Below are 20,596 nucleotides of genomic sequence, written 5' to 3'. Positions count from 1 at the left end.
TTTTAATTTTTCCCGAGCTTTTGTTGCAAACTCTAGTTGTAAAAAATAAAAAAGCCGGAAGATTTCGAAGAAACACAGATTTTATATCGAAGCCACCGACGAGATACTATTAAAGACTGCCAGCCCCTGTGTTATTCCGCGGGACCAGTAAGTGGGCGCGAGTGGGCGCGGGGATAACGTGAAAGTTACAGTGATCTGATATACCACATCGCTAAAAGTTCTAAATAGTGCTAAAATAGTGCCAAAACATCGTCTGAAATATGGCGGAGAATGTAACATTTAATAATAATCGATATGGTTTCGTAATAATTCGCATTCACACCGATGCATCGCGACGAGAATCTCCTCAGTGGTCTTCTTTACCGACAAAATGCCGTCGTTGGCCTTCTGTTTCTCTGGATGGAGCTAAAATATATCCTAGAGGGCGTAAGAAATACCGAAATACCGGTCATCAGAGAGGGGGTACCTCATATCGGCGTGATTCCCCTCATCTGACAGCACTGGTTACAGTGGTTACGCTTCATACGCTTGCTTCAATCGGAACACTGTGCTGTGCGTGGCTGTGCGTATGCTTCAGCATGATGCGACCGCTCGTCAACTGTTTCTACAGATATATCACTACGATCGTCGGACGATCCGATATACCTCGTGAACTTTTTAAATCATATGATGATGAAGAATGAGTACATATTATATTACGACGACACCACACACACCCACCCAGTGCTTAACACGCACCCAATGTTTCTAAAAAGGAGGTTTCCGTTAAGAAATTAACATTTGTGCAAATTTTCAATATCATATTCGTAATCAGCACGTGAAAATACGTAAGAATTTAGAGTATAATTTAGAAACACTGGGTGCGTGTTAAGCACTGGGTGGGTGTGTGCGTGGTGTCGTCGTAATATAATATGTACTCATTCTTCATCATCATATGATTTAAAAAGTTCACGCGGTATATCGGATCGTCCGACGATCGTAGTGATATATCTGTAGAAACAGTTGACGAGCGGTCGCATCATGCTGAAGCATACGCACAGCACGGGCGTGCACGTATAGGCAAAATTAAATGTAGTAGTAGCTGCAGTTTTTCGCAAATCTCTCAAAAACTAAGGCTGAGCGGCGGTTACATGTATAGGAAAAAGTTGTTCAGAATGTTGAGTTTTACAACATATTTAAATTTTATCAAAATCGGTGAGGTGGGACCTTTTATGCACAATTACCATAATAATTGCCATATCCCTTGTACTGCTGCAAAAATCACAACAATCAGGTAATGCAATCACTAGACTGCGGATTTCATGCATTTGTAGCAAACATGAGAAGGTGCATTTTAAGACAGTAGAGAGATTAAAATAATTTCAAAACACCAATGTATTATTTTCAACTTCTTAAAATGATCACAGAGTAAGAATCAAATATCTGTCTGGCTCCTGTCCCTTGTAAAAGCGGCAGCCAACTTTCATTTCGCATAAAGATCCGCAGTCTAGTGATTAGTTTGAATATCACTATCAAAAACAGCTAATAGCAACCGTTAGCTTTGAATTGACAAGTTTTTGTAGATGTTCTCTCTACCGAGGCTCGAACGATACTGATTTTCCGCAAGATTTTTCTAAAGAATTTAGGAAGGGCATTTAGAGTGTCGAAATTCGAAATGCACGCTGTAGCACGTTTACAAAAACGACGGGACGGTTAGACGAAAAACAGAATGCGAGAAGGACCGCCGTAAGATTTATGGCAAACACATGTTTAGTTTTTCCTGCAGATTGGTACTCAGAGTCGATGGGTAACCGTTCGAAAACGTCATCCGTCCTTTTACCCAGCAAGGGGTGAAAATGTCAGGTCAGCGTAGCATTCTTATTATCCTATACCTTCCTTAAGAAATTTTCTAAAAGAAGGACAGACGACATTTTCGAACGGTTACTCAGAAAAAAAGGTCTACGTGGCGCAGAAGTATGGTACTCTGCTGGCACAGTCTACTGTCCAAAATCGAGCAGATTGCTTACGGGGTATGTAGGTAATTTATTTGCATACCAGTTGTTTTAAGGTAATTAATAAATAAAGGCAATACAATATTACTATTATTTGTCATTTGCTGTTGCTTGCAGATTAAATATTGAATTTAGTACTTCCAAATAAAATGTTTACTCATTAATTGTAATAAAAATTTATAGACATTATAATAAGGTTTTACAATTTACAAGAGAACACACAATCCGTTCGAAAATCGAAGATACATTTGTCGAGAACAAATATCATACACATGGGCTGTATAAATGTACAAAAAGATAAGAAACTAATAAGACTAACTTCAAAAAATTGGGCTGACAACATTACTGAAACTGAGACATAAAAAAAATTAATTATTTCTTTAGTGTATATTATACATTTGTATAACATAAAAGTAGTACAATATATATATATATATATATATATATATATATATACATATATATATATATTAGTTTAATTCATATTAACATCTAATTTAGTATGCATATTGAAAACTCGAACAGTTCAAACTTTAAACCTATTTAATACCTAACTATTATCGTATTGGTCAACATATGTGAACAATTTCACATGAATCTATCTATGTATCGCTGTCTTATATCAAACTTCTGAAATATGAGTGAAAGACATTTCCCTGTAACTTAATTTATATTTATCTGCAGTAATATATAGAATGATTAACAATATGTAATAGATATTTTAGTAGATCCCCTTTGCAAAATGTAACGCGAACTAAGAGTAATTGAAATGCACCTTTACTTGAATTTTAGTGTGTACCGATTACGTGATTAATCAATGTTTCATATATGTAGCTTCTTTTTCACAATCTCGTCACTTTTGATTGTTTCTTTTCCTTTATACAGGATGTCCCAAAAATGTTGTACTTCCTTGAAATGGGTGATTCCTGAGGTCGTTTTATGTAACTTTCTCCTTTGCGAAAATGAATGAAGGAGTTAGTAACGAATGACACTGACCAATCAAGGCAGGGTGACAGGTCTCGCTGAGAGTGGCGTTGGCATTCATCAAGCCTGATCCGTTCGCTGCCGTCGTGCCTTGTTTGGTCCGCGTTTTTCATTAATAATTTCTCAACAAAACCGCGAAGAATATTTTCGCAAAGGAGAGAGCTACGTAAAATGACCTCAAGAATCATCCACCCTTCAGGAATCACCTCGTAGAAGGACCACGTAAAATATTCATTACATATAGTCATGCACCTCGTCTTTTGTGTCTCAAATGCTTCCAAATGTAAAAACAGAAAGGTTTAAATCATTAAGGGGGTCTTTTCCAGCAGACGACGCTCGCGTGTGAACACTCGCACACCGCTAGGGTACACTCACACACCGCTAGACCACGTATACGTACGCGAAAATTGCAAGCGTTCGGGATTCCACTTTTGATTCCTCGATAATGCAAAGAATGGGTTTTTTAGTAGTCAAGATCGCTAGATGAAAGATCAATCTAGGGCGCTGTTTGCCTCAAAAGTCCTTCTTTTACGTTTCCGAGCAATGGTTTTGCAATATTCGGCTGCATGTTGCCCGTCAGATGGCGCTGCAGTCACGCCGGCGTACTAGCCTCTCCGACGGGCAACATGCAGCCAAATATTGCAATACCATTGCTCGGAAACGTAAAAAAGGACTTTTGAGGCAAACAGCGCCCTAGATTGATCTTTCATCTAGCGATTTTGACTGCTAAAAACCCCCGTCTTTGCAATATCGAGAAATCGGAAGTGGAATCCCGGACCCTTGCAATCCTCGTGTACATATACGTGGTTTAGCGGTATGTGAGTGTACTAGGAGAAGTCTCGTCTGCTAGGAGAAGAGGCCCTTAATACCTACAGATCGTATACTTACAAAGTTAGTGATAGTACATGATTAACCGCGCTTAAATACAATAGTATAATCAATTATCTTGTAAAACATTGAAGATACGAAAGTAGTGCTTACACGACTAGTCCACCAACAAGGGGCACATTTGTTGGTGTGCCAACATCCGTTTTTATGTGTGATTACAACAGTTTTTGATACATTTGTAGGTGCTTTTTCATAGAATCGGATGAGCTACAAAATATTTAGTTCACATCGATTGGTTTTCAAGACGTTCCATTTCAGAATTGTTGACAAAGTCGGTTTTATATGTAGCCCCTTGTTTTATATGCACCCAGTCAGCACAGCCTGCCCCCTGGCCCAGCTTGCCAGAGCCTGCAGAGCTCCTGACCTGCAGATTACGGGCAACACAACGCTTGGAGCTGCTCGAGGCCCAGGCGGCTCGATTTTGGACGGGTCCCTGTGCGCGCCATAAGCGCACATATCACCTGAAGAAACTCGAGCACAGGGCCTGCAGGCCGGGCCAGGATTCAGCCTGTTTTTGAGAGGGCAGCACGGCCACACTAATGTGACCAATCAAGTCGATGCCGGTATACAGAACACAGGGTGGGTCGCATGAATGTGGCAGATGTCGTTAAAGTAAAAGAATAAGACTTTTGAGGACGATTGCTTGATTGATTGATTATCTGGCGTTTTTGACTACTAAAAACAAACCCGTGTTTGTATTATCACGAAATGAGAACGCGAATCCCGCATCCTTGCAATCTTGCAAATGGGCAGAATTACCGGCCCGGCCTGCTGGCCCTGGGCTCGAGTTTCTGCAGGTGGTATGCGCGCATTAGCGTGCACTGGGGCCCGGCCAAAATCGAGCCGGTGTGCTATCTGGGTATATACGAGGGTAGTTCCAGAAGTACCCGACCGTGACATATAGCTGGGCGGTTGTTATTTGAAAGCTTACTATAGCCAAAAGTACAATCTTTAGAAAGCTTTTTAGTTTATAGTCTGAAGACGCTACGTTGTTTAGTATTTGTTTGACAGCCACCAATAGCATTTAGCGAGAAAGAAAGTGTTGTTCCATCAGGACAATGCACCAGTTCACACATCCGGTGATCGCGGTGGCCAAAATCAATGAGTTAAAGTTCGAATTGCTTCCTCACGCACCCTATTCGCCAGATTTAGCCCCCTCAGACTATTTTCTCTTTCCAAACTTGAAAAAATGGCTCGGTGGTAAAAGATTTGCCAACAACGAAGAGGTGGAGTCTGCGATTGATGGCTATTTTGAGGAACTCGACGGATCTCACTGTAAACAGGGTATCGAAGCTATTGAACATCGCTGGGAAAAGTGTATCGAGCTAAAAGGAGACTCAGTTGAGAAATAAAGTTAGCTTTTCCCAAATTTTTTGTGTTTTTTTTGTTAGGTCGGGTACTTCTGGGACTACCCTCGTACATATCGCGTCGGCATATTTTTCGAAGGTGAAGAAAGGTGGGAATATGCCATTCAGCCTTCGAAAAGATTTATGGTCGGGATTTAGCTGACATACATCTGCTGGAGATGAAATATAGCCAGCAACTCGACGTTGCGTTGGCCTATAAATTAGCACAAAGAGCCCAATAGCCTATTACCGATCGCGGAGATCATGGTGACACATGGCACTATAAAATATTCGACATTCAACGTCCATATAAACACGTTTCTCGAGCATCTTCGATACTTACGGAGATAATTAGTTACCATTATAAATACTAACGGTGTAATTTAGGCGCGAACAGACAGTATAAACGGGCACGCATTATCTAAACAAGATTATTTAAATTGCACTTAATGACTTTACAACTAGCGTTAAAAAAATAATTTCTATATCCGTCATTCATTCAATAAAGGTAATACCTTCTACAAAGGAGTCATTTAAAGTTCACAAAGATCGTTAGCATAAATCACATGATTAGTTATAGTTCGCGCTGCAAATAGTTTTCAATATAGTTTTATCAAATCTCATGGACTTGATAGAATAATATGTATATTACGGTTACGGTTAAAATGAAACGGCCTCAGGTTTCTCAACGACTTTAAAAATATTCGACAGTTCGTCGACTAACGTTTCGTAACGATAGGCTACTCGAATGTCTGGCACATTTGTTCGGGTAATATCATTACCAGCGACTCCCTCCTTAGTATAATTTGGTCCAAGCCAGTATTGTTTGCTCTGTAAAATAATAGAAAGCAATTAGTTTAACTAGCCTAATAACTAAATGCTCGGTTTCTGCCGGGCACCTGCGTCCGCAGCTGCCCGGTATCCTCCTCCCAAGCATCCTCCTCAGAAGCTGCCGGGCAGATGGAAGGCAGCTCGGTCCTGGCACGCCGAGACAGATCAGGGACAGTGTTCCGATTGAACCCACCGTTTTTCGCGCATGCGCGGCCAGGACAGTAGCGTATCCACAATAACGCAGCAGAGCGGCCAGGGCCCTGACGCCTTGAGGCAGTTATATTTGCGGGAATGTACCGGTGTTACTGGTGGGACGACTGATGGATGAGAGATGTGACGCGGAACGAGGTAAGTATTGTTAATACTTTTAAAACTCTTTTTTAGAAGTCTGCGGGGTGCTCAAGCTACCCGATTTCATCGAAATGGTTACGTTACTGAGGCTGAAATTGCCGCGCATGCGCGAAAAACGGTGGGTTCAATTGGAACACTGATCAGGGAGTGAGACAGAGAGCAATAGCAACAGGAATGCTCTCTAACTGACGGGGTGGTGGGGAGAGATTCTGTGCCGTCTCGTGCTGCCATCTTGCGGGGTGGCAGAATCCAAGACCGAGCTTCCTTCCATCTGCCAGGCAGCTTCTGCCGGCTTTGTTTTTCCTAGTCTATTAACGATTTCGAGAGGTAACTACAGAATAGAGTTGTAAATTGTATACGCACCTTGTGTGGAAAGCCACTCATAAGTACAGAATTACGTGCTAATTCACACATATCGCATGAGCTGAGTTTCCATACTTGCGCAGCAATACTGTATTCTTCCATTAGTGGTTCCTGACAAACAAAATTTGAATAAAGTATTAACAATGAAACAGCTTCTGCAATTATATAATTTGTAATCTGTTATTTATAGTCTATATAAAATTGAGAAAGACAGAGAGAGAGAGAGAGAGAAAGAGATTATCTATTGTAGGGAGATGGCAAGAAGGTCCCCGGGACCAGTGATGCCAGATGACACGTTGCACGTGCGCGATGGGGACCGTGGAGTGTGCGCCTGCGCACGGTGCTGGAATGGAATAGTGGAAGGGGTAGGAGGAGAGTACATGAGCGCCGTTCGGCACTCATTCTGGCTTCACTGGTCGGAACGCCGCGAACTTCGAGTCACCGATACCGAACCGCCGACAATCTCCGGCCGTAGGTCCGCCACTCGCTCTTCGAGGTTCCGCGACCTTGGACAGCCGACTGACGCGGAGGACGTGTAGCATGATGTAGCGATACCACGCGCTACCTAGTTTCTCTGTGCCATCTTTCGTTGGACGCATAGTACTCATAACTCGAATTTAACAAACGTTGTTTTGAATACCTTGGTGACTACATAAGAGCATGTGGTGGGGTAATATGTGTAGGAAAAACTTATTCAGATGAATGACCGTGACATCATATTTCAAGCTCATCAATATCGGCGACGAGTGCCCTATTCTTTATAATTACCAAAGCATTGTTAGCAATTATATAAATTAAACTGTATCGCACTAACCTTGGTAAAGTGGAATTGAAGTGGATCATCCGTAGACAAGCTTACACATAAACCTCTAGCTAAGTATTCTGGAAGAGGATTGCGATGATAGTTTAAAAAGAGAGAATTATTACTGAGAGGTGACATAGCTATTCCAATTTGTGCCAAGTAGTACAAGTACTGTAGTACTGGTACTTTTCGGAGTAAAAGCCCATGGGAAATATTTTCTGCCATCATATAGCCACACACAAGATGTTGAATTGGACCAGCTTCGCCACAATGAGGTCTAAGAACGAAGGTGTTAAACCCTTGATCGCTGTAAAATTACATGCTGTATGTTATGTACATGTTATTCAAATAAATAAAACAGGTAATTATTAGGAAACTTACGCTCTAAAATGATTTAAAACAGTCATGTTAGCATAAGTGTAGTATTGATAATATCCATAAGGAGGATTTTCAATATCATCCCATTCTGCTGGTGGGTAAACATCTTTATCGAATAAAGGATTTTCAGGTTTACTTTCATCGTCAACAGAATCGAATCCTATTACCTATAATTAGGATTAAGATAATGTTATAACAATAATAACACCGTTCAACAAATTTCAACTTTTTTTATGTTTGCTAATTACTGTTGGGCGGATCTTATAGAGTTTCTTGCGCTGATTCCGAATCTGCCCTTAATTTTTCTACCAGACGCACAGTTTTTGAGAAACATTACTTTGAAAAAAACGTATTTTTCAACTTTAAACAAATATTGTGATGTTATTATAAAAGATATTGCATTGTTCTTTACAGCAAAAGATTCTGTAGACTTTCCCGAATACAGTGATATCCAATATTAATACATTATGATTGTTTAAACATGTTTAAACATGTTTAAACAACCATTGAAGACGGAGAGACACCACTTTTGCACCAATTTTTGAGGACATTTTTCAATTTATCTGAAAAGATAAGGGTCCAGCGGAAAATCGAACTATACCACGCGATAGAACAGACTTTTATCTTGAGAAAGCACCATTTCAAGTTTGCATGGTCGACGTTTTTTTCAAACCAGAAAGAAAAATATCTTCGCCGCTAGTGGCGCTGCGATCGCTCGTTCTAGATATCCGCGAAGATATTTTGCTTTCTGGTTCGAAAGAAATGTCGATGTTCTAGACTTGAAATGGTGCTTTCTCAAGATAAAGGTCTGCTCTATCGGGTGGAATAGTTCGATTCTCCGCTGGACCGTTACTTTTTGAGACAAATTGAAAAATATCCTCAAAAATTGGTGCAAAAGTGGTGTCTCTCCGTCTTTAATCATTGTTTACACATGTTTAGACAATCATAATGTATTAATATTGGATATCACTGTATTCGGGAAAGTCTACAGAATCTTTTGCTGTAAAGATCAATTCAATATCTTTTATAATAACATCATAATATTTGTTTAAAGTTGAAAAATATGATATTTTTTTCAAAGGCATGTTTCTCAAAAACTGTGCGTCTGGTAGAAAAATTAAGGACAGTTTCGGAATCAGCACAAAAAACTTCATAAAAACCACCCAATAGTAATTTGTGAAACAAATTTGGTGTTGGACAGTGTAATATAATTGTATTCGTTATGTAACTATTTATAAAGCAACAAAATTTCTAAAGTAGTATTAATTTAATGAGTTTCTCAATTGCTATAATAGGTTTCTTTTTCATTTCTGCTTTCATAATCAGACTTCGAATGGCATACATCTAAAATTACTTACATATTGGAGGAATTTGTGTAATTCTGGATGAGAATTGGGGTCATTTGTTACTTCAAAGAGTGGAAGAAAGATATTATTTAAAATCTCTTGGAAATTTGTCATCAACTTGTTCAATTTGAAGATATCACTGAAAACAAAAACAATTTTCGATTAATATGTCAGCTGTATACAGTGTTCCGATATCGTCCAGCATTTTTCGAACGATGGGTGGCCGCTAGAGGCGCTTGCAGCCTCAGTAACGTAAGCTTCTCGATAAAATGTGGTACCTTGAGCACCCCGCAGAATTTGAAAAGATTTGTATGATTTGATTCTGAAAAATGAATGTATAACATGTGCATTTGTGTATATTTTGTAACTTGTAGGACACGTCCTGAAGTTTTTTTGTCCAGAACAGATTGTGTTTCGGTACTTCCGCGCCAATATAACTGTCTCAAGGCGCAGGGCGCAGGGCTCCACTACCTCGTCATCATAGATACGTTACTGTTTTTTCCGCGCAGCGCCTCTAGCGGCCATCCATCGTACGAAAAATGCTGGACGATATCGAAACACTGGCTGTATATGAAATAATATTTTTAAAATTCTCTAGGTGGACGTGCTACACAGATCTCAAGGTGATCTTGATTTTTTTTCGAGTCGCCAAAAATCCTTCTGACAATCATCATTTTAGTCAAAAAAAATTTGCAAAATTTCATCCAATTCTGACGATGGACGTAAACAAAAACACAGCCCACTCCGGATTTTAAATTCATGATAAAAATTAGTAAGTGCAAATTCAAACGGTGGAAACTTAATACTTTAAGGGTATTAACATATTATTGTTACTACATTCAAACTATTAGTGAGAAATATAGGTTTATATTTAGCTCCTGTATCTCGTAATTGAGGCACAATACTGATTATTATTACTACTAATGCTTGCCACTAACGTATGTAAGTAGGAATAACTTACTAGAGTCGAGGAATTTGAATGAGCCAACGAACATTGTCTGAATATACATCGCTCTGAATAGCCCATTTAGCTAATTTGTCCCACTCCTCAGGACTTTTGCCATAAATTGAGAGACGTAGTTCTGCGTTTTGGTACTTCGATTCTTCAAGGTCACTGGCGACTTCTTTAATAATGCTTGCGAAAAATTTACCATTCAGATAATTGTCCGTTTTCAAGAAGACCTCGCGAAGTCGACTTTCTCCAATAGGATTGTACTTAGCGTTGAATTTATCAAATCTATGAAACGTATTTCTATCCTAGAAAGAGTACATATGAATTATAGACTATTCCATTACGATTGTAGCAAGTAAAATATTGGCCAATACTCACTGCGTGAACATCTAACATGTCGACGCTGAGGTCATAAGTAGTTAAATTCATGGATTGAAACACCTCTCGAAGGGTCATTGTTTCTCCGTTTTTTGAGCATGTAACGATTTCATTCGCATGATTCTTCAGGGTCTTTTTAATGAACCTGAGAAGGTGTTTCTGATTCATACACGAGGCTGCATGAATGTGTGTATCAACCTACAATAATAATGAGGTATTAATTCATTTTGTCGTAACCATTTCTTTCATAATAGGTTTCAATCATTTAAGAGGGGCTTTTCCAGCAGATGACGCTCGCGCGTGAACACTCACACACCGCTAGAACACGTATACGTACGCAAGGATTGCAAGGGTCCGGGATTCCACTTCTGATTTCTCGATAATCCAAAGACGGGGTTTTGTAGTAGTCAAAATCGCTAGATGAAAGATCAATCTGGGGCGCTGTTTGCCTCAAAAGTCCTTCTTTTACGTTTCCGAGCAATGGTATTGCAATATTTGGCTGCATGTTGCCCGTCGGAGAGGCTAGTACGCCGGCATGACTGCAGCGCCATCTGACGGGCAACATACAGCCAAATATTGCAAAAACCATTGCTCGGAAACGTAAAAGAAGGACTTTTGTGACAAACAGCACCCCAGATTGATCTTTCATCTAGCGATTTTGACTACTACAAAACCCAGTCTTTGCATTATAGTCCAGTCGCCAGGTACTTTTACCTGGAAAGTATTCCGAACTTAATGAAATTTTGACACGTCATTTAGGGGTACTCTGGGGAGTCGAATCTGAGTTTTCGATCTCGAGGACCCTGTGCTAACTTGGGAAGAGGGAAAAAACCACGATTTTTGTTACCTGTTTTTGGTATTTCGCCTATAACTCAAAAACTATGGGGTTTACGAACTTTTTTTCATTTTTGTAAAGAGCATTAAATTTCAATAGAAATGTTTCTCAAAATGACATTTTGAGCCACACATTGTGACACAAAATAAATCAAGTTACATCAGATATTAGAATTGCGATCCATGTCCTATGATTCAGAACTGTTGAAAAACTAAAGTTATGAGCCAAAAACTTGCAATTTCCTGCTAAATGTCACAATGTGTGGCTCAAAATGTTATTTTGAGAAACATTTCTATTGGGTCAAAAATGAAAAAAAAGTTCATAGGACCCATAGTTTTTGAGTTATAGGCAAAATACCAAAAACGGGTAACAAAAATCGTGATTTTTTCCCTTTCCCCAAGTTAGCACAGGATCTTCGAGGTCGAAAACTCAGATTCGACTCTCCAGAGTACCCCGAAATGACGTGTCAAAATTTCATTAAGTTCGGAATACTTTCCGGTTAAAAGTACCTGGCGACTGGACTACCAACCCTCGGAAGTCGCCGTGTCTACTAATTGTAAGTATCGGCTACATTGAACCGAAAGCGAAATAGCGTCGGGCGATCTGCCTACGATTTCCTCCAAAATAAGCTGCTGCTAACATGTAATATCTATTTTTTTGTCCACTGTGTACGTATTTCTTGCTATACTGACCTTTCTGATGTTGTAAAAATCTCTGTGCGGAACTGCCTTTTGACTGGCAAGTTCTCTAAGCTCGTTCAGTAGTACATGCAATTGGAATTTTGACGAAAGGTAACTCAGTCTTCTGTAGCAGAAAGATTTCAAAGGGCCGTCAGCAATCATTGTACAAAGAAGATTCATGTCTCTAACGAAAATTGCCAAATCTGGATACGAATATGGAATTGGTTTTCCGTTAAGAAAATCTTCTTCGTTAGCATATACATTGAATACACCATTCACAGGAGCGATCTTGTAATTTTTAGACGGAGGAAATTCGCATTCCCATGGATCCCCTCTAGATGCAGGCGCGTGAACAGGGTGATCTACGAATAAAATATAAAGAAAACAATATATTAGCACTAATCAATTATACATTAGGCGAAGTTTCCGTTTACGTCCGTGCTCAAAATTGGATGAAATTTTGGGAATAGGTTCTTTTTTGACTAAAATGATGATTGTCTGAAGGATTTTTGGCGACTCGAAAACAAATTTTGTACCATTGCAATGTCACTCCCTATCTTACCGACACCATTCCTGTATTTTCGGATGCGTGAATGGGCCAGCCTGGCAGCCGGCCCTCTCCCCTACCACCTAATCCAAACTAATTCTGATCGCATAATCTTCCCATTGTAGATATTCAATTAATTGGTTTAAAGATTGAAGTTTTGAGAACATTTTATATTAATTTCCAGAATATACATATTTAATATCTTTAATTAATTGCAAAAATGGATCATCACCAGCTTTGTTGACCTCATAGCGCCTTAAAAATTCACACATGTGATCCATGATTGAATCATCCATAGTGCCACCTCTACTTAGACTCTGGAGTGACATTAAAATATTTAAAAAATTTTGTCGGTATGGTAGGGACTAGCATTGAAATGGTAAAAAATTTTTTTCGAGTCGCCAAAGATCCTTCTGACAATCATCATTTTAGTCAAAAAAGAACCTATTCACAGAATTTCATGCAATTCTGAGGACGGACGTAAACGGAAACACAGCCAAACATTATTACACATTATTCACATATACTCGTAAATTTAATTTCTAACGACTGTTTCTTCAGACGGGGAAGAGTATGCTTGTTTGAGACAATTGTTTTGACAAAAATATTTGAACCGTACTCTTTAGAATCGTCTATGCGAAGGGATGAATATACTCTTCAGAATGTTTTCTTTCTTATGGGGTTTCGGGTCGCACGTTCTGAAACACTGACATTGCTAAAAACCATCAATTTTTTACACCCTCTACGATGGAGAACGATACATTTTGAAACTAGATCCACGAGAACGATCAAATCTGATGAAATACAAACAACTGACGGCAATTATTTACAACAGGAGGCTATAGCCGTTGCTCCTTTTTGGTTTAAAAGTTTAAAAGTTATTAACAAAAATATATCAATTCTACTACATTGCAATTTGTCTGTACATACATATACAGGGTGAGTCCGAAGGAACAGAACACCTAACTATCCCCATTACTTTTCGTTGTAGAAAAAAACTTCTTAGGACAAAGTTACACTGTTTGATGGGCCACATGTAACGGTGCAAGGGAAAAAACTTTCAATGTCTTTTTTAAACGGAATGAGGTATTTTTTAATACATCAATCGATGCAGCTGGACATTCGTTATAACAAGTAGTAGTACACAAGTAAGTAAACGCTAACGTTAATTTCAATTTCAATGTCAATTTTTCAATTTCAACTTCAATTTCAATATCAACTCTTCAACTTCAGTACGACGGTAATGGTATTTTAGTGTTATTTAAATTGAAATATCTCCTGACTTACTAATTTTTCGACATACGTAGGTTAGTACTTTTTTATAACAAATGTCCAGCTGCATCGATTGATGTATTAAAAAATACCTCATTCCATTTAAAAAAATGAAGTTGACCTTTTATATGTCCTTTACGCGTCCACCTACTAAAAAGCTACTAACATCTGATTAATGCCCCCTCGAAACCAAGCAAGTTCCATCTGATGCATTTCTTCCTAACACCAATAGCAGCCGAGTTATTCAGGTGGCCTGTTTCTGGCGCCTCACCCTGTATGTATAATTGCACTTGCTCGTGCTCATCCTCTTTTGGGTTTGCGCGGCTTTACTGTCCTCTATTTGTTTACATCCGTTCCGTTTACAAAATAATGGTGGCCACATCGAAGCTTCTGGTCAAGGACGATTGTTAACAGCCATAAACCATGATGGTTCTCAACTCAAGGAACGGAATTTAAAGGAACATTTAACATTCTTTTCTAAGGGGACGGTTGAGTTGCGACCTATGGTTCCTTTGACAAGTTTGGTCCCCATGGTGAGTAGAATGCGATACAAGCATAAAATAGATTTGACCTTGAGTCTCAAGGTCAAAGGCAATTTTGCGGCAATTTCTTTTAACAAATCTCCACCGATTCGAAGGTGTACAGTGTACAACCAACTGCCAAAACCATGACACTAAATTTTGTTACACACTGTACGACCTTTTTGCGACTATAGAAGAATTACTGTACTTGTATATGTATAAAGTGTTATCATTTATTGTTAGCGTGGAATAGCCCATACCTTCGCATAGGTACTACGATACATACCTGCGATAGCCTTACGGTCATCATGTTGGACTTCATCGTCACTATTTATTGGTCTCTTGTCGATACTGCGCAGAAACCGTGAAGTAATGGAAGGGTAACTTTGCCTAGAATTATTCATATATTTCTCACGTATAGCCAGTGCTTGAACCAACATATGTGACGCTTGCTGGAGGTCTTCCAAAGGTACCTGAAATATACATGATGAATTATTTCAGGAAATCATGTGTGTACCGAATGTTTTAAATTCTTACTTTACCGACAGCGATTTATTCACAGTAATAAATGTAATAATTATACTGCGGATCTTCGTGCATTTATAGCAAAATTGAGTAGATGAAATTCAAAATTGTCGGAGAATTTAAAAAATTGAATATGTCGATATATGATTTCTCCTCTATCTTTATTAAGGGAAGAGATAACATTCAATTTAGTTTCGTTTTCGTGCAATCGATGCAGACAATTATTAATTTGCATAAAGAACCGCAGTCAAGCGGACTTAGCAGCCGGTTAGGGCTTTAGTTAGGGTTTAGGCCGTTTAGTTTGTCTAATTGTGTAACAGCGCTGGCTACCATTAACAGATATTTTTGCTAAAAAAAAAAGGTTCATTGTAGGGCCTCTGGGTGAAATAATCGAACAAATCTGTAATCAAAATGTTAAGTGTATGGCCTCTAAGTTGCACTGTGTGGAACGTTTGATTACTTTTCTTTCTTGATTATGACTTAATGAGAGTTTTCTTGAAACCTTTTTTGAGGGGCTCCGAAATTTTTGACCGCTTAGGGCCCCCACTTGTCTTGATCCGCCCGTGTCCGCAGTCTAGTAATAACATCACTACAGCGCATTATGACGATTTTATATTATACATGTCAGTTGAACAATATTGTTTCTTTTAACTAGACGCGCAAGAATATCTTACAAACCATTGACATAACAATCAAACCATGACATAACGTTTATGAGTCAGAGTGGGAACCGAGTGGGTACTACCGAACATCGCGCGGGGAGGTGTAACGGTTAAATTTTTAATAGTTTATATCTCCTAAACGAATAGGCTTTTTAAAATTTTTTTAAAAATATGCTTATCCTCTTAGACCCAATTTGCACATCATTGTCAATGTTCACTTCTTATTTTCTCTTAAAGAAGAATGGTTTATAAAATCGACTACGGAAAAGTTTTAGTTGGAAGTGCTCGACGAGGCAACAACGAGGGTACTATGTTCCAGAAACCGCCTTCCTGAGAGCATACGAAGCATGGACATCACGCTGGAAAAAATGTGTCGACGCCCAAGGGTCCTACTTCGAAGAATTTTAAAGGTACGTAGTCATATGTTCAATAAATTTTTTCTTAAAAATGTGGTCGCATTACTTTCCGGACAGACCCTGCATACTTCATTATTATATAACTTTGATCCTTTTTATTATATTACAATTACAAAAATTCGCAGGGAAGGTCATAGCTAAACAGGAGTAACTATGTCCTAAAGGTCAAAGAGCATCCGATAAAATGATGGAACGTGGAAGTGGCAACAGAAGAGGCCGACGATAGCTGTTAACTAAGGTTTCCTACGTAAAGCAGCACTGTTAAGGTTTCTGCTCATAGACACTTTGAAAAGACAAGACCGGGTTTACTACGTAACGTACATTTTATAATCGCTTTCACATTTCTACATACATATGTATGCATGCATTTGATCGAAAAGTGTTTGAATACTAAAATGTAAATGTTATAGTCTGCGGTTTAAATAAATGAGTTCAAGTGTAATTATTAAAACATATATTTGATTATAAAAAGACTGAAGGTTTTATGGTAAATACAGGGTGGGGCAATCACTATTAGCACCTCAGATATATTCGAAACTATAAGTTTCACACAAATATTTGCTGAAATAAAATTGTACAGTACGAAGGGGGCCATCCGGTGGCGATAACAGTTTTTTTCCAGGTGGAGGTACTTCGGACATTTGAAGGTCACCTCCATTTTTTTAAATGGAACGAGGTATTTTTTAATACAATAAAAAATAATTTACCACGAAGGGATTCGAACCCGGGTCTGCGGCGTAGCAGTTCAGCTTGCTGCTGTTAAAAACTGCTTGATAAAAATCTGAACCAAACTGATACTTTACGGTTATGAAACTTTTATTGCAAATATCTCGGAAAGCATTGAGTGTCTGCCCCTATGATGGGGTATTTTCGTAATCAGGGGAACGAGATCTATAACTCGGTAAAATCTCAACTAAATCCGTGAGGGACAGGGCGGAGGTTCTCCTTGTGAATTGATTCCACAGGGACTGGTTGTAACAAATTTTACTTTCAGCAAAATCCGAGACATAGTGCGACAAAAATGATTCCCTTCACATAGAATGACCCATAATTTAAATTTCCCGCATTTCCTAAAATGCTATCGGAAATGTCATTATTTTAAACTTTATTTTGTTTACATAAATTATACGTTAGTAGTCTTATTATAGCTAGCTTAAAACGAGAACTTATTCAAACGATCGAGTAAATTACACCGTTCAACAAACTTTATTTTATAATTAATTTTATCGTATTTTTTTATTTTATTTTTATTACTTCCGAAATTCTAACATTCGTTTTTTTTTTATCGAATATTGTGTACATAATGTATTAGATCTGAACAGTAAAGTTTATGCAGTTGCATTTTACATATAATTATTCTATAAACTCTCCGATGAAAATTATATAGGTTAAATATTATATTATGATGATTTAACTCTCGCCGTCCCTCGTGTCAATTTTTTATGTAAATGATGATGTTATTCTACCATTTGTAGAACAATTGATCTGAAATTTTATGACTTTTATTTTTTCAACATGATAACATATTCCAACATACATATACATATGTATACAGGGTGGTACCAGCGCCCGCTCTAGCGGTTACGTCGCCCCGGACAAAAAGACAAATTGATACATATTTTTTATCTTCAATAAAAATCAAATCATTTTATTTAAATTTTAATAAAAGCACAAATTTTCTATTAATTGGCTATTTAACACATCAATATTTTTCTCACAGTTGCAGCCAAAATGGCGCCCCTAAATTTCCCCGCCCCCCTAGAACGTGTACAACCTTTTCGCGACTATAGAAGAATTACTGTATTTTCATAAAAAATGTCTCAAAGATCCCGACAATTGCTTTGAACACCCCGCATACAAGGGAAATTCGTACAATTCCCGGAAAGTGGTTACTATCCGCAGACAGAATGCTGTATGTGTACTGAGTGATTCAGCTAACAATAAGTGTGCCAACCAAATTACATATAAAGTATTTGGTATATGAAACAAATGGCTGAAGCGAAAGTGGTATGGTTTCAAGAGTAGCATACAATAAAATAATTAATTTTTTTTAGTCTGTTTCGAGATTTACAGGACACCTTGAGTTTTTTCTTGTAGAGGGTAAATTTTAATTTTGCTATTGAACGAACTTTTAATGCGATTTATGAACAAAATGTTCTCCTTTATAATTAATACATTTGCGTGATCTCAATCGAAGTGCAAGTGGTACACCAGAGTTGTGCAGAATTACAATTGAATTACTCCAGAATTATAATTACAAAGTAATTGAATTACATTGTAATTCAGTTATATTGTAATTTAAAATTCAGATCTTCATTCAATTAAATTACAATGTAATTCGTAATTGCAATAGAGTACAATTATAAAATATATTGTAATTGAATTACATTGTAGTTCAGTTACATTGTAATTTATAATTCAGATCTTTATTCAATTAAATTACAATGTAATTCGTAATTGCAATGGTGTACAATTATAAAATACATTGTAATTGAATTATGAAAAATGAAGTAATAGGCAAGAAGACTTTGAAAAATCCATGTGAAGGTTTCAAACAGAAGGGAATTAGTATTTATAAATTTACTAGCTGCTCGTGCCGTGCCCACGGCACACCCTCGCAACCAGGCCCTACAGGCGCATTGCCCTGGCGGGCGAATTTCAATTATGCATTGTATTTCAATTATACAATGTATTTAAATTATACATTGTATTTCAATTATATTGTATTTCAATTATACATTGTATTTCAATTATACATTGTGTTTCAATTATATTGTATTTCAATTATATATTAATTCAGTCACGACGTAATTTAATTACTATTAATTGAAATACAATGTAATTCAATTACGTAATTGAATTAGCAGAACTCTGTGGTACACGTCGAAGTGTTTCGTGGTTTTTACTCGGGGTTCAATTCTTTATTCAATGGCAAAATTGACATTTACGCTCTACAAGAAAAACCCAAGGTGACCTTAATGTCTCGATAAAAACAGAAAAACTAATTGATACATCATATACTACTTTTGACACCGTAAGACTTCCGTTCCGACCACTTTTTGATATACCAAATAGTTAACAAGTAATTTATATGGTTTTATTTGATTAGCTGAATCGCGCTGTATAGGTATACTATATGTAATTAATTGATGCGAACGAAAACTTATTGAAACTTTTTCTCAGGTATTCGCTACATTCCTGTACAATATATGTGCAGAATAAAAATTAAGCTTTCAATTAAATTTGCCGCCTAGAAATTTTGTTGAGCAACACCTCACATATTTACGTATTCATAATGGAATGATTTATGAAATCTTTGTTAGAAAAGTGAGTAGAATAAGTTTATGTAAGTAATGTAACAACTGTTTAACTATTACTCGTAATGTAGGAAACCTTTTTGAAATTTGAAACACGTACTTCTTTGTATTGATTTTTTTTTTCAATACTCGCACACCACATAGGAGGGATAAACATTGATTAAACTTACTGCAAGTTAGTTGGCCAAATGTGGGTTGAACTGTGTAATTAAAGATCTGATATCTGTATTAGTAATAAATTTACTGTACTCACGAAAACTAAGTATTGAAAATTCATCGAAATGAGATTCAATTTTGTACATACTCCGGAAGTATCCTCTCCAGATATAGAAACTCTTTGAAAGTGTGGTACGAAATCATTTTCCTCCAGGTTGAAAATATGGTCGACGTCATCCGGTATGCCAGGTCCAAGCGATGGTTCATAGTGACTACGACGTTCTTCTAGATCTTTGGCAGCTCTGGAAAAATAGAATAGACATGTTTCCTCTAGCTCTGACAAAGAAATTGTAGTAAAACGCACGTTACATGTTAATAGATAATTAGGGAATACGATACAATAATTCCTTTTCGATGTTTAGAATGCTAAAAACTCTCGACGATCATCGTGAATATCGTGGCAAACGAAATCGCGTAATTATTCACGGCTGGTTCAGTCCTCTCACCAACCGGTCGATGAACAGAATAAACGTAATTGTAATTACTAACGGTTAGAGGTGTGCGGGTACCCGAAATATCGGGTAAACGAGCCTCGGGTCGGGTCGGGAGATGATCGGGTCAGGTCGGGTCGGGATCCCAAAAGTTTATAAACTTCGGGTACCCGATGGTGTTTTAGAGTTATTTAAATCGAAATATCTCGTGAACTACCAACTTTTCGACATACATAGGTTAGTACTTTTCTATAACGAATGTCCAGCTGCATGAGATTGATGTATTAAAAAATACCTCATTCCATTAAAAAAAATATCGATGACCTTGAAATCTTGTAAAAAAAAAATGAACTTGAAAATTTTTTCCCTTTACACCATTACATGTGGCCCTTCATACAGTGTAACTTTGTCCTAAGAAGTTTTTTTGTACAACGAAAAGTAACGGAGATATTTAGGAGTTCCGTTTCTACGGACTCACCCTGCCGTCCTCACCCTGGAGTCCGAAGAAAGAGAACACCTAAATATCTCCGTTACTTTTCGTTGTACAAAAAAACTTCTTAGGAC

The 20,596-nt window shown here is 37.8% G+C and overlaps 1 protein-coding gene and 1 long non-coding RNA gene across 17 annotated transcripts in view; one reads left to right on the top strand and one right to left on the bottom strand.

Annotated features, from left to right (window-relative positions):
* Nucleotides 1–487: 487 nt before the first annotated feature.
* On the top strand, nucleotides 488–16,736 carry LOC143217312 (uncharacterized). 2 transcript variants are annotated; one of them, XR_013010778.1, is made up of 3 exons: nucleotides 488–1,273; nucleotides 15,972–16,062; nucleotides 16,194–16,736. It is a non-coding gene; the product is annotated as an uncharacterized LOC143217312 (long non-coding RNA). The 2 variants fall into 2 exon arrangements; XR_013010779.1 differs by lacking the exon at nucleotides 488–1,273 and adding an exon at nucleotides 12,483–14,477.
* Nucleotides 4,852–20,596, bottom strand: part of Ampdeam (AMP deaminase) — a 47,387-nt gene continuing 31,642 nt past the window's right edge. For 14 of the 15 annotated variants that reach the window (XM_076441372.1, XM_076441371.1, XM_076441370.1 and 11 more), the window contains 10 exons: nucleotides 19,639–19,843; nucleotides 14,752–14,938; nucleotides 12,138–12,487; nucleotides 10,611–10,808; nucleotides 10,242–10,537; nucleotides 9,293–9,419; nucleotides 7,938–8,101; nucleotides 7,569–7,863; nucleotides 6,755–6,865; nucleotides 4,852–6,040 (listed from right to left, as the gene is read on the bottom strand). In XM_076441372.1, the coding sequence (XP_076297487.1) occupies nucleotides 5,870–6,040; nucleotides 6,755–6,865; nucleotides 7,569–7,863; nucleotides 7,938–8,101; nucleotides 9,293–9,419; nucleotides 10,242–10,537; nucleotides 10,611–10,808; nucleotides 12,138–12,487; nucleotides 14,752–14,938; nucleotides 19,639–19,843 (2,104 nt within the window). In that variant the 3' untranslated portion in view covers nucleotides 4,852–5,869. The remainder of the gene's footprint in view (nucleotides 6,041–6,754; nucleotides 6,866–7,568; nucleotides 7,864–7,937; nucleotides 8,102–9,292; nucleotides 9,420–10,241; nucleotides 10,538–10,610; nucleotides 10,809–12,137; nucleotides 12,488–14,751; nucleotides 14,939–19,638; nucleotides 19,844–20,596) is intronic. The other variant, XM_076441373.1, reaches the window with a different exon arrangement.

This window comes from Lasioglossum baleicum, chromosome 16, assembly GCF_051020765.1.
Source record: "Lasioglossum baleicum chromosome 16, iyLasBale1, whole genome shotgun sequence".
Lineage (NCBI taxonomy): Eukaryota > Metazoa > Arthropoda > Insecta > Hymenoptera > Halictidae > Lasioglossum > Lasioglossum baleicum.
The sequence above is the reverse complement of the archived record's forward strand: the minus strand, read 5'-3'. Positions and strand labels throughout refer to the sequence as shown.